Source organism: Anopheles nili, chromosome X, assembly GCF_943737925.1.
Source record: "Anopheles nili chromosome X, idAnoNiliSN_F5_01, whole genome shotgun sequence".
In the NCBI taxonomy this organism is placed as follows: domain Eukaryota; kingdom Metazoa; phylum Arthropoda; class Insecta; order Diptera; family Culicidae; genus Anopheles; species Anopheles nili.
Window position 1 is genome coordinate 11973669 of NC_071293.1, and position 13315 is coordinate 11986983.

Below are 13315 nucleotides of genomic sequence, written 5' to 3' on the forward strand. Positions count from 1 at the left end.
TTTAAGCGGTTTTAAATTTTTTATTAATTTTGCGTTTTAATTTTGGTATTTTTGTATTAAACAATACAAATTTAAAAAAAAATGAAAAATAAGAAAAAGGTGTTACTTGTCGAATAGTTTAATTCCAAAATTTATCATCTAAAATATTTTTTCGTCTAATAATTTTCGTGAATGGCCAGTCCTGTCAACCTTAATACAGTATTGACGTGTCTCTATTGCTTCTTCTTACAAATAACCAAGTGGAACAGAAGAATGTAACATTATATCTCCTGCATCTGCAGTAGCTAATACTTATGCCCTTTAACTTGATTTTCATACCAGCTGTATGAAAAGCTCTAATAACAGATTGTACGATGCTGATCGAAACACTTAAGTTTGTCAAGGTCTATGGTTTGCTTGCAATTTATTTTGTATTTATTTTTTTGTAAGTATGTAAACCTGTACTAGAACAAACTATTGGTGCGTTTTTTTTTTTTATTTTGAGAGTCGCAACGTTTACCTTGTTGATAATAAAGGTGAAAAATGTTGCTCCTTTTGGGACAAAATAATAAGAAATTTAAGATACCACTTATTTTCAAAGATTTGCTTAATTATCCTGGTGAATTTGTAGTATGCGAAATCATTTAAACATTTTAAGATAAAAAAAAAGGCTCATTGAGATATGATACCTATTCTAGACCCTAAAGATTTCATAATTTGTATTTAAGAATATTTCATGTTAGCCACCCACTAGGCGCCTCCACCCCTAATCTAATACCCCTAAATCTAATAACAAAAAAAAAAGCTTGTGGCCAGTGAGGCTGGATTTGGTTGGATGGAAAATAGTCAAATGTCAATAGTTAAGAACCTAAGGATGAACAAATATCTTATATGGAAATATAACTTTTGAAGGGTTTTTTTTAATTCCTTACCAAAGCTGAAAACGTTAGTTTTTTTCCATTTTTGTGGACAAATTTTGCTAAAAAATCTCATTTTTAGAACGATCAAAAGCAAATTTTGACTAACGAAAAAAAAGAAAGAGAAAAATCCATACAAATGACACTTTTAACATATTTTTATGACAAAAAATAATTCGGGAATCGAAAGAAGTACCATTAGGACGTCATTTTTAAAGCATTTCGAACTTTCTTGACTTTTGTGCTTTATATCTCAACAACCAGAGTTTGTACAGAAGTGAATTTTCGAAAATTAAAACTAACATGTTTTCTGTATATATATGAATATATGAATTGCAACAATCGAAGATGGTGAGATTTATTGCCTTTTTGATCGCGCCCGCTCCACCGTTGGGGGCTTGTATGGGACCCCACTTTTTGCTTAGCCGGTTTAGTTGAACCTTTGAACACATTTGCCAAATATTAAAACAAAATATGCTTGCCAAATTTCAGCCAGATTTGACGCCATTTACAGTTTTAAGCGTTTAATGTTTAATTTTAAGGAGTGGGGGGGGGGGGTTATATGGGAAAATTGGGCGTCATTTGCATGTTTCAATGAATATTCGCGAATTTCGGTTCTATGAGAGGCTAACGCTTGGGAGGTTCAGAAAAATCAAATCCCTGAATGATAACCCATTCATCGACCTATGTACCAAGTTTCTTGCGAAACGAATCAGTAGAAACCACGTTAATTATAATAAATTCAACATTAATATATATATATATATATATATATATATATATATATATATATATATATATATATATATATATATATATATATATATATATATATATATATATATATATATATATATATATATATATATATATATATATATAAATTTATATTTATATAAATCTATATATATATATATATATATATATATATATATATATATATATATATATATATATATATATATATATATATATATATATATATATATATATATATTTATATATATATAAATTTATAATAATATATATATATATATATATATATATATATATATATATATATATACAGATATATACATATATACATATATATGTATATATATATATATATATATATATATATATATATATATATATACATATATATATATTTATATATATACATATATATACATATATATATATATACATATATATATTTATATATATATATATATATATATATATATATATATATATATATATATATATATATATATATATATATATATACATATCAGGCGCTACAACCGCTTGGCGGTTTTGGCCTGCTCCAGGAGAAACCGGAACCGCTCGCGGTCGAGCGCCGTCGTCTGCAAATCGTTGATCCCGGCCTTTTTGGCGGACGCATCTACGCCATCACTCCATCTCAGTTTGGGCCTACCACGCCTCCTCTGTCCATGTGGGCAGCCTAAAAGGACTTTACGGGCTGGGTCGTCCGGTACCATTTTAATGACATGACCAGCCCACCGGAGCCTGGAGAGTCTAATTCGCTGTACGACAGTGAGGCTATCGTACAGTTCGTAGAGCTTGTCGTTGTATCGGCTCCTCCATTGTCCTTCCACACATACAGAGCCAAAAATCCTTCTGAGCATCTTTCTCTCGAACGCGGCTAAGAGGGTTTCGTCAGCTTTGGACAAAGTCCATGTCTCAGAGGCGTATGTGAGTACTGCAACTATGAGTGTTTTATACAGTTCAAGCTTCAGCCGTCGCGACAGGTATTTTGAGTGGAGAAGTTTCCTCAGGATGTAGTATGACCGGTTGGCTGCCAGCACTCTTGCACGTAATTCAAATTCTATGCTACTGTTGGTGCTGACTTTTGACCCAAGATAGGTGAAGTTTTGGACGATTTCAAAGGTTCGCTCAGCTATCTGTACGTCACCCCTGCATAGACTCGCATTAGTATTTGTTAGCAGGGCCGCTGACGGTGCCACCATCAATTTGGTTTTTGCCTCGTTAATCTCCAAACCGAGGTTCTCAGCCGCCTCCTCAATCCGTTTGTAAGCCTCTGCTACATAGGAGAGCCGCAAACCAATGATGTCTATGTCATCAGCGTATGCCAGAATCTGGATTGACTTGTAGAAGATGGTCCCCGAGGTTTCCACTCCTGAGTCTCGGATGGCCCTCTCTAGCGCCAGGTTGAAAAGGAGACAGGCAAGCCCATCGCCCTGGCGCAGACCCTTGGTGGTAGCAAAGGGCCTTGAGAGTTTTCCATCCACCATCACCTGGCATGTGACGTTGGTCATGGTCATTTTAACAAGCCTGGTAAGCTTGGCCGGGATTCCAAAAGAACTCATTGCGTCGTAAAGTTTTATCCTGGCTATGCTGTCGTATGCGGCTTTAAAGTCTTTGAAGAGATGGAAAGATTGGAGCTGTTGCTCCACCATCTTCTCCAAGATCTGCCGCATGGTGAAGATCTGGTCAGCGGTTGATTTTCCTTTTCGGAATCCCCTCTGATAGTTTCCCACTATCTCTTCTACGAATGGGACAAGTCTCTCTTGCAAGACTAAGGAGAAGATCTTATAGGCGATATTCAACACCGTAATACCCCTGTAAGAGTAACCTGTCTCCTTTCTTGTATATGGGATAGATGATACCAAGACTCCAATCACAAAGCATCGATTCACTATCCCACACCACAGTAATTATTTAATGAATTTCGCGTTCAAGTGCTGCACCTCCGTTTTTGATCAGTTCGGCTGATATTCCGTCGGTGCCGGGTGCTTTATTATTCTTCAACCGACGGATTGCTTTTCGGGTTTCGTCCATGCTAGGTGGCAGTAGCATGATGTCATCCGCTAGTGGAGCCTCTAGCTGTTCGTTGAACTGATCATTTAGTAATTCATCAAAATACTGAGCCCATCGCGAGAGGACCTCTGGCTGGTAGCTGACCAGATTTCCATCCTTATTTCGACAACAGGTCACCTTAGGTATAAAGGTTTTTCGATGACCTGCTATCTCTTGGTAAAACTTTTTTCCTGGGCCGTATCGCACTCTGATTCCTTGGAGCTCCTGCACTCGTTGTTCTTCCCACTGATGTTTCTTGGTGCGGTGTACTCTTTTTTCTTCTCGTCTGAGCCGTATGTAATTCTCTGCGCATGCCCGCGTTGTATGCCGCTGCTGCATTGCTCGGTATGCGCAGTTCTTACGTTCCGTCACAAGTCTACATTCGTCGTCGAACCAGCCAGATTTGGTGTTGCCCCGACGTGGTGGTAGTGTGGATTTTGCACAGTTCAATATCTTTGTTTTTAGAGCGCTCCACCGTTCGCTCGTAGTGTTGTATGGATTTGCTGGTAATAGAGACTCACCTAAAGCGGATTCGAATGCCTGTTGGACTTTAGCGTCCTTTAGGGAGTCCGTGTTGAGCCGGGCCTGCATTTTTCCCTCATCCCCTTTGTCACAGAGCTATTGTAAGAGGCAGCCTGGAATATGGTAGCGGACTCTGTTTGAACGCAAACAAAACACGACTAAATGCTCTACATACAACTCTAAACCAGTCCGTAAGAAGGGTCACGGGATGCACGAGTAGCACTCCCATCAACACCCTGTATGCTATAGCGGCTGAAATCCCATTCCACACCAGGTGCAGATTTCTTACTGCAAAACAACTCGCAAAATCCATAGCCCATTCCAAGCCCAACAAGGCCTGTCTTATGAATTTACAAAACCAAAGACAAACAGGCACCCTAACCGCTGAGGAGAAAATCGTCATAGAGCACATAGAGCTATTCCAGCCGATCGCCACAGTGGACTTCAATGAACAAGTAAATTCTAATCTGCACCCTAACATCAATACATATATTCCGAGAGTTAGCAACACCGAGATCGTGAAGTGATCTATATCGAAACCTTTAGAAGACACTTCAGACTAGAGAGTTTCCCTTCAGCAATATTGAATTCAAGAGAGTCAAGATCGTGTGCACCCCAATGGAAGCCATCATGGTCAATATCGAGTGCACCCCAACGGAAGACGACGAGACTGTCTCATCAGCAACGTACGCACCCCACGGATGTTAGGGCTATCGCGAGCGGAAGTTCTAAGAACAGACAGTATCGAACGCGATCAAACCTTATCAAGACTTCCATATAAACGAAGATCAGAGACACACCAAGTTGAGTTCGATAGTGAGGTTCAGCTAGGACGGACGTGTTGTCCAAACCGAGAAAAATAAATAAAATTATTTTTTATCTGAATCGAGCTATCGTTTTCCATAACTCTGGTATAGCCAGAAAAGAGGAAGATCTCAGCCTATCACAATTAAAATAACTAACATTACAGGCAATAGAAAGTTACTCATCAGTAACAAATATCTATACTGATGGGAGCAAAGAAAACTCAAAGAACTCAAATGGATGTGGAATTGGTATACACATAAGAAGTAACAACAAGATAACCCACAACATAGCATACAAATTAAAAACCCCAGTATCCTTATTTGGCATCGTACCACGTGTTTTTTTCTATACCCGTTTCTATGTTAGGCCAGTTGTTCAGATATTGCTAAAATAGTAATATTTTCCATCTTTTCTCTTAATCTTTATCAAATCGTGTCAAGTATTTATAATTTCAATAAAAATCTCAGACTAAAATAGAGGGTAATTATTCGTTTATCTCGTGGGTATCCATCGTCAAAAAAACATTTTTCAATCGCGTATTACTAAAAGAACAAAAAGAAAGAATTTGTAAAGATCAAGCAATGACTGATTGCGTGGAAATTGCTATCACGAGGGATACGGCAGCGCAGCATTGGAGCTGCTGCGTCAATACATCCTTGCGGGAAACCTCACCAAACCAATGCTGACCATGTGGCCAATCAACCGGCAGGAGCCAGCTAGCGTAAAGTACATGCTGCCATCCGCGCCAGGAGCCATGGTCGTATCACCTGACGGAAATTACTGCGTGGTGGCTCATGCACACGCATTCGACGTGTATAACCTTGGGACATCGCCTTTGCCCGGGTCCTTCTTCTTCTGCAGCTTCTTGATCGTTTTCTTACACTCCTCAACCTCACGCGTTAGCCGTTGCACGGCCTTCTCCTTGATCGCCAGGTCAACGCGCATGCCACGGATTGTGGCCAGCAGATGGGCGTCCTCCTTGCTTTGCGCCTGAGCCCGCTTGGCGTTCGGTGCGGATCGCACCGTGGTCACCGGTTCGCCACGGGCCGGATCCGTTTGGACTAAAATAGAGCGCATTTTAACAGGATCCCTCTTGCGTGTCCGCTCAGACACGTCGTCCGGCGGTGGTGTCCCGTTGGTAACCGCATGGCTACCGATGCTGGCCAGTTCCTCCTTCTGGCGTATGATCTTTTCGTTTAGCTTCGTGTTGATCTCCCGCAGGCTGAGCACGTGCATCTCGAGATTCGCGATGTATGTTTCATATTTCGCCTGCACCGAATGAAAGTGGGCCTGCACGTCGGGCAATGTACCTTGCCCTTGTTCCTGTTTCCGGGCATCCGCTTCCAGCTGGGCGATGCGTTGTTCTAGCACTCGGAAGGTGGACGAGGTGCTATCGGTTCTTCGACGAGGTGCTATCGGATCGGACGAGGGCGATGTCTTCGTCGGTGATTTACTGGCAACTGCAACGGAAGGCTCGGTTTGGTTTAGTCTCGGCACATAAAAAACGGAACCACACCGCATCCTACCTATCAGCGCCGATATGGAGTCCGGATTTTTGCGCATCATGATTCGCTCCATCTCGCGGCACTGTCGCTGCAGGTCCTGTATGATTTTTGAATCCTTCTTGCTGCCATCCTGCAGCTTTTTGTGGTCTTTGCGCGATTCGTCCAGCCCGGTTTGTAGGAGCTTCTGCAGTTCGATGGCGGAATCCCGATCACACCGGGCCGACTGCAGCTCGGATCTGTGCAAAAGCAATACAAGCCCGTGAGTAGGATGTCCTTGTAAACCCCTAACCCATCCCCCCCCCCCCCCAAATCACCTTAAACCTACCTCAGCACGTCAGCAGAGCTGGTCAGGTGGCGTATGTCAAACTGCATCATTTTGTTCTCCTCCTGCAGCGTGGTGTAGCTATCGCGCAATGTCCTGTGCACCTGGGACAGCGTATCGTATTGCAACCGCTTGCTCTGATAGCGCTCTTCGGTGTCCTTTAGTCGGTCCTCCAGAACGGTGATCTTCAGCTCGAGTTGTCCGACGTCCGTGAGATTGATCCGACGTCCGGTTGGGTTGGTCGGTGGTTCCGGCTGGGGTTTGGCGTTCTTTTTGATTGCAGGCGGTTGATCGATCAATGTCACGGTAGGCCCAAGCTCAGCTGGCGCAAGGACACGTATCCGTTGTAGCGGAGAATGTCCTTGCTTGGTTCGGACGTACCCATCCGCATCCTTGCTGGAGGAGGTGTCATCACGCGGACTGAAGTTAAGCACCTTGCACAACTTTCCAGCGCACGTGTCACGTAACGTTTGGAAATAACCATGAAAGAACAATTAAAAAAAATAGTGGGGAGGGACACAAAAAAAACCTTAACATAACTTCTTACGGTCGTCATCATCGGCGTGTACAGAAACATAACCTATAATACACCTTGCTTCCCTTCACCTAGCGACGATTCACACCCTGGTAATGTGGCATGATCAATAAAATAAAAAATCGTGGCAGTTTGCAGTAGGGTCCGTGTGCCGGGGTTGATCTGAACCGGAATTACGGGTACAAGTGTGGTGGCCAGGGCACGTCGAAGCAACCGTGTTCGGAGATCTTTGCCGGATCGGGACCTTTCTAGGAGCCGGAAACGAAAGCCGTCAGTCAGTTTATGCAATCGTCCACGGCAGATTGGCGTGGATTTCTTACGTTCCACAGCTATGGGCAGTACATACTCTACCCGTGGGGATATGACCGGGTTGTACCACCGGATCATGCCGATTTGCGGCGTGTGGGCGATGCGGCTGCTGAGGTACGTTCAATGTCTACCACATTCCCTTGTTATTATTTACTTAATAACTGCCACATGATATACCGAAATCGGACTTAAACAACACATAACATTTGAATGTTAAACTAAGTTAGGTGGAGATTTCAACCTTAATCCATGCTTAATCCTTTCATAACCTAATAAGCTTGTCTAACCATCCCAAGAAGCGCATTACGACATAATATTTTATCCTCTCAATGCTGATTTGTTTTCGATTAATTACAGGAAATGTTGCAGAGTGGTGGCTCACGGTACACGGTAGGACCATCCGGTAGCACGCTCTATCCGGCCGCTGGCGGTTCGGATGATTGGACACGTGGTGCGTTAAACATTAAATACGCGTACACGGTTGAGCTACGTGATACTGGCCGGTACGGGTTCGTGTTGCCTGCCAATCAAATCAAACCCACGGGTGAGGAAGCCGTTAAATTCGTCGACATAATCGCACAGGAGGTGGCGAAATTATGATACCCCAACGGCTCCATCAAGTTAACAATAAACGCGCTACTTTTACGATCGACATGCCTTGGCAAGTGGGAAGAGTTTTGTTGTTTCTAAATTCTTAACATCTAACTTAGCCTTAAGTTCTGTAACATGTAAAATAGGCTTACTGTCTGCAGGCGCTTGTCGATGGTCCGGTACCGATTCGAATCTTTTCGCTGGCCAGCGTCTAACTCCGGCAGCGGTTCGTTCCACTGGAATGGCAAATGCGGCCGGTCAAGTCCTGTGGCGTCCTCCATCAACAGCTCGGCCTCGTGCAGAATCTCTTCCACGCAGCGGTTGTCGGCTTCGTTCACCACGTTAAACAAATGGTTCAGCTCACCGTACAGCTCTGGCCGCAGGGTCGCTACCTCCGCACAGATCGGCTTGTCCTCGTTCAGCCAGCACACTAGTTCGTGCTCAAGAAACTCATCCAGCGATTCCTCGCTGTCGCATTGGCTCAAAGTTTACACAGCACATGTATTATTTTCATTTGAATTTAGTCAATACAGCAATGGAAATATGCCAGAGTATGAAAGACAAGAATTTTGCAATTTTTAAAAAGCACTTTTTAATGAAAAACAGCATTCAGAACTGTGCTACGAAAACGCAATGTAGTCATCTTGGGCAACTTACAGCGAATGATCTATTTGACATTTGAATGGAGTAAAATTCAAAAACAATTTTTTGACAGAAGCTTATCCGAAGTAAACAACCTTGTGCGGCTGCATATCGTTCAGCCTTAGCACGGGGAAATGCGGGTAACCACAGAATTTGGCATCGTACCGCGTGTTTTTTTTCTATACCCGTTCCTATGTTAGGCCAGTTGTTCAGATATTGCTAAAATAGTAATATTTTTCATCTTTTCTCTTAATCTTTATCAAATCGTGTCAAGTATTTATAATTTCAATATAAATCTCAGACTAAAATAGAGGGTAATTGTTTGTTTATCTCGTGGGTATCCATCGTCAAAAAAACATTTTTCAATCGAGTATTACTAAAAGAACAAAAAGAAGGATTTGTAAAGATCAAGCAATGACTGATTGCGTGGAAATTGCTATCACGAGTGATACGGCAGCGCAGCATTGGAGCTGCTGCGTGTGGGATGTCCGTACCGGCACGCAATTAATGTCCTACCGAAATGGCGGCCCTCCAGCGTCCAACTGCCTGCACAATATCAACAATCAATACATCCTTGCGGGAAACCTCACCAAACCAATGCTGACCATGTGGCCAATCAACCGGCAGGAGCCAGCTAGCGTAAAGTACATGCTGCCATCCGCGCCAGGAGCCATGGCCGTATCACCTGATGGAAATTACTGCGTGGTGTCTCATGCACACGCGTTCAACGTGTATAACCTTGCGACGGGTGCCAATATGGCATCGGTGGCACATCACTTTGGGAAGATCGCAGTGGTCAAGTTCACGGACGATAGCTCGCATTTCGTGACAGCGGCTGACGATTGTCGTGTCGTCGTCTGGAGCTTAGGACGAACAGTGCAGCAAAAGGAGAACAAGATGCTGTACGAGTTTGCGGATTGCACTCTGCCAGTTTCCGATCTGTTCGTTGGTAAGGGTGGCATGAAGGCGATAGTTGCCGTGAGTTCCCTCGATCGGTCGTGCAAGCTATACGAACTGGCAACAGGCAGGATGCTGCTGAACGTGGTCTTTCCCGTGGCCCTGTCCACCTTGACGCTCAACGCTCTGGAGACAGAATTGTTTGTCGGCGATAAGAAGGGGTTGATATACACCTGCAATCTACAATCGGCTCCGCGATCAAAGGAAGTTCATCTGCAGCAAGATCAGCTTAAGAAGGGCGTCTTTAACGGACACAAGAAGGCAGTCAACTGCTTATCGATGTCTATGGATAACGAAACGTTACTTTCGGGTGGAGCAGACGAGGTGGTCATTGTATGGCACGTTAAAACACGACAGCAGCTTAAGGTTTTGCCGCATAAGGGTCCTATAACAAATGCGTTCTTTCTCATCACTCCCAAGCCGATGTTTGATCCTTCGCGTGTGATTAACGTTCCGTTTCCCCCATTCCAAAAGGTAACCATTTCTCGACAAGACAGAGAAAAACTGAGCATGGAGTTTTCGGTTACGAAACAAGCACTTGAAGAAAGCTCAAATATTCATGTTACATCCCACACTGCGTCAGTTGTTAGCGCAGGTGATAAAGAAAAGAACGTGCAAGCATTGGAACTCGAAATACAGAAGTTAAAGTCCATAAACCAGCGCTTATATCAGCAGAGCTTAAAAATTATATTGAAAGATTCGGAGATAATTTCGGACAAGATTTCTGATAAATTGTAACATAAATTTTCATAAAATGGAAGAAAATGTATAAAACTTTATATTTCATTAAAATAAGAGAACGACAATTAAAACGAGCTTTAGCTGAATGAAAACAAAGGGGCAATAAGAAAGAACATATCATTTAATTTTCACGATATAATTCTATCATAAATAACATTTCGCTATCTCCGCCAGCAATTATGTGGGTGAGGTCCACATCAATCGAATTGATGGACTTGGATTCCATCAGACGCTGTATTCTATTCTGTATTCCCCATTGCATAATTTTTCCTTTAGTATCTGCAGAGACCATCAGGTTTCCTCTTTCCGGTGCAAATCGTATTTCGTTCAGCATACTAGTATGTCCTCCGTCCATCGCTGTGGTATTACTTGGATTTCGCATGTCCCACAGCAATATGGTACCACACTCCAAACCGCAAGTAACCTGGAACATTAGAAAAAGTACAATCTACTAATACATCACCACACAATATCTATATTTACATTTAGATTGGGAGACAAATTCAAGCACGTTGGAGTATTTAAATCTTGATCTTCTTCGTATTTTGTATCGATGTAAATTACTGGATTGTTTCCTCCTTGTCTGGTGTCATAGCAATCCAAGAACCCACTCTGACGCCCGGCAACAACGATATTGGTATGAACCAGCGAAACGCAACGAATGCTTGAATTGTTCGGATCTTTTATCGTATGCACTATTTCGCCAACATCAGCGGCCACTATGTTCACGTAGCCGTCTTCGCCTGCGGTTGCAACGATTTGTTTGTAAGCTGAAATGCCGGAACAGGCAGAACCAAAGGCATTAGTTCCGTGCAGATCCTTTAAGCTGCATTTTTCCATTAATCTGTACGCAAGTATATCTTCTTCATTAACATCCAACACACTGATTATGCCTGAAAAGAGAAATCGATTAATGTTCATGAGCCTCGGTTCGTTTCGGGCAGAGAAAGTTATACTTGCCATCAGATGTAGCGCAGACCACGTTGTTGCTATCCAGCATTTCAATACCGACAACATCGTTTGAAACAGAGAACTCGGCGAGTGATTTTGGGACAAGCTGCAGGCCATCTTCACTATTTTTGTCAACCGAAAAGTACCATAGAATGACACTGTTCACCGTTTCTGCCAAACTGCCAGTTACGAAGTAGAGTTCATCATTGCTTCTTCGCGGTAACCAGCGTACAGCAGAGATTTGATGCGGAGCAATATGGCCAACAATGCTACTCCGTTTGCTATAATCATTCGATGCTAAATCCATTTCGTTGAATTAACCCTCACAGCAAACAACCGAACCAAAACCAAACAAGCAGCCTTCTTGTATGTTGTTGAATGCTGAATGTCGACACAAAAAGCTTATTTATGTAAATTTGCAAAGTTTGGTGTGGTAAGACAAAAAGTTCTTGCTATGTTATGTGAAAAATAACGTGAACGGCATTCAAATCTTCGCTGCTCAACTTAAAAACCCGTAATTGAAACGATGAAAACCGGAGCAATCGCGCGAACACACAACCTAAAGCGCTATGACATTAGTAACTTCAAAAAGATGACAACTAACTTTGTTATGTTTTGTGTCCCTATCTTTAAATAATTTAGAAACGTTGCTGAACATTCCTATGCTTATTTCATTCGATCGTTTTACATTATTTTTGATTTATTTTCATTTATAACAGTGTTTTTTTATCTTTCATATGAAGAAAAGCCATATGATGTAAATTTTATTTCGTTACAGTAGAAAGTTCCCTCCCGGTTATTAGTGAAATTTTCATATAGCAAATATGCTATAGCGGATGTGCTGAATTGCTGATTAAAATCTCGCAATTTTTCGAAAACCACATGGTCACCGCCGTTAAATATTGAAGGTATGCATGTTTTGATTATCGGTCTCAACTCAGTGCTCAGTTTCTAGTAAACGGCATTTGAGTAAAAAGACACATAAAATTCTATGCCCTCATAAATTAACACATTCACAGTTTTTCGATTAAAAAAAATAAAAAAATTGTCACCCGTTTTTATCTGTGTTTTGGAAAAAAAGTGCTCTAAAATTCATAAAATGAAAAGTTTGTAATGCTTTCTGTTGAGATTTTATGCAAAAAAAAGATAATTGGTTCAGTGTTTTAGAAAATTACTTTAAAACTACTTGGCTGTTTTCAATATCAATCAACTCTTTTTTTGTATTATAACATAATTTAAATTCCATTCCAATTTTATTCAGAGTTATATAATAATATCTGGTTTTTTTTAGTAGATTTTTACCGTATTTGCTACTGCACAAACAACAAAGTTTGCACTTGAGTCACTTTAGTTCAAAAAGTTTTATTTTTCAAAAAATTTTTTTTATTTTACTGCCGTATTGTTCTTAAATTACCTAATCGTATCGTTCTTAAAATTAATTTTCTAGTTCTTAACTATATAATTAATTCATTCTAATTCTATAATTTCCCTTAATCTATGGCTGTTGAGAATTCCGTTCCATCAAATAATTGTAATCAATAATAAAATTATTACCATTTAACCCACAAAGTAAAAAATCCCAACACATATATTCATGGAGAATCTATGCATGCTCATTAAAAGTTAAGAAATAACAGCGCACAAGGAAGAATAAAGGAAAAAAAAGGATGCACGCTCAATATGCTCAGGCAAAACTGTGAAGGGGTTAAAA

General features: G+C 41.3%; 3 protein-coding genes across 3 annotated transcripts; 1 reads left to right on the forward strand and 2 right to left on the reverse strand.

The window, feature by feature from the left end:
• Window positions 1-5843: 5843 nt before the first annotated feature.
• On the reverse strand, window positions 5844-8922 carry LOC128728982 (uncharacterized). The gene is made up of 5 exons (XM_053822632.1): window positions 8903-8922; window positions 8466-8793; window positions 6882-7321; window positions 6578-6792; window positions 5844-6511 (listed from the first exon to the last, which is right to left on the reverse strand). The coding sequence occupies exons 1-5, from the start codon at window positions 8920-8922 to the stop codon at window positions 5844-5846; spliced, it is 1671 nt and encodes a 556-aa protein (XP_053678607.1).
• A 447-nt stretch (window positions 8923-9369) lies between these two features.
• On the forward strand, window positions 9370-10657 carry LOC128729107 (WD repeat-containing protein 18). The gene has a single exon (XM_053822757.1). The coding sequence runs from the start codon at window positions 9370-9372 to the stop codon at window positions 10648-10650; it is 1281 nt and encodes a 426-aa protein (XP_053678732.1). The 3' UTR covers window positions 10651-10657.
• A 117-nt stretch (window positions 10658-10774) lies between these two features.
• On the reverse strand, window positions 10775-11911 carry LOC128728983 (nucleoporin Nup43). The gene is made up of 3 exons (XM_053822633.1): window positions 11610-11911; window positions 11137-11578; window positions 10775-11077 (listed from the first exon to the last, which is right to left on the reverse strand). Exons 1-3 carry the CDS (start codon window positions 11909-11911, stop codon window positions 10775-10777), a joined length of 1047 nt encoding a protein of 348 aa, XP_053678608.1.
• Window positions 11912-13315: the final 1404 nt, after the last annotated feature.

What these genes read in the sequence shown, in the direction of transcription:
- LOC128728982 (XM_053822632.1), bottom strand. Translation starts at nt 8,922, where the DNA reads ATGCTGTTTTTCATTAAAAA. An exon ending in AGCTCTGCTGACGTGCTGAG is followed by an intron (nt 6,793 to 6,881) that starts GTAGGTTTAAGG and finishes GCTTTTGCACAG; the next exon opens with ATCCGAGCTGCAGTCGGCCC. An exon ending in CTCCATATCGGCGCTGATAG is followed by an intron (nt 6,512 to 6,577) that starts GTAGGATGCGGT and finishes CTTCCGTTGCAG; the next exon opens with TTGCCAGTAAATCACCGACG.
- LOC128729107 (XM_053822757.1), top strand. Translation starts at nt 9,370, where the DNA reads ATGACTGATTGCGTGGAAATTGCTATCACGAGTGATACGGCAGCGCAG.
- LOC128728983 (XM_053822633.1), bottom strand. Translation starts at nt 11,911, where the DNA reads ATGGATTTAGCATCGAATGATTATAGCAAACGGAGTAGCATTGTTGGC. An exon ending in TGCGCTACATCTGATGGCAA is followed by an intron (nt 11,579 to 11,609) that starts GTATAACTTTCT and finishes AAACGAACCGAG; the next exon opens with GCTCATGAACATTAATCGAT. An exon ending in ATTTGTCTCCCAATCTAAAT is followed by an intron (nt 11,078 to 11,136) that starts GTAAATATAGAT and finishes CTAATGTTCCAG; the next exon opens with GTTACTTGCGGTTTGGAGTG.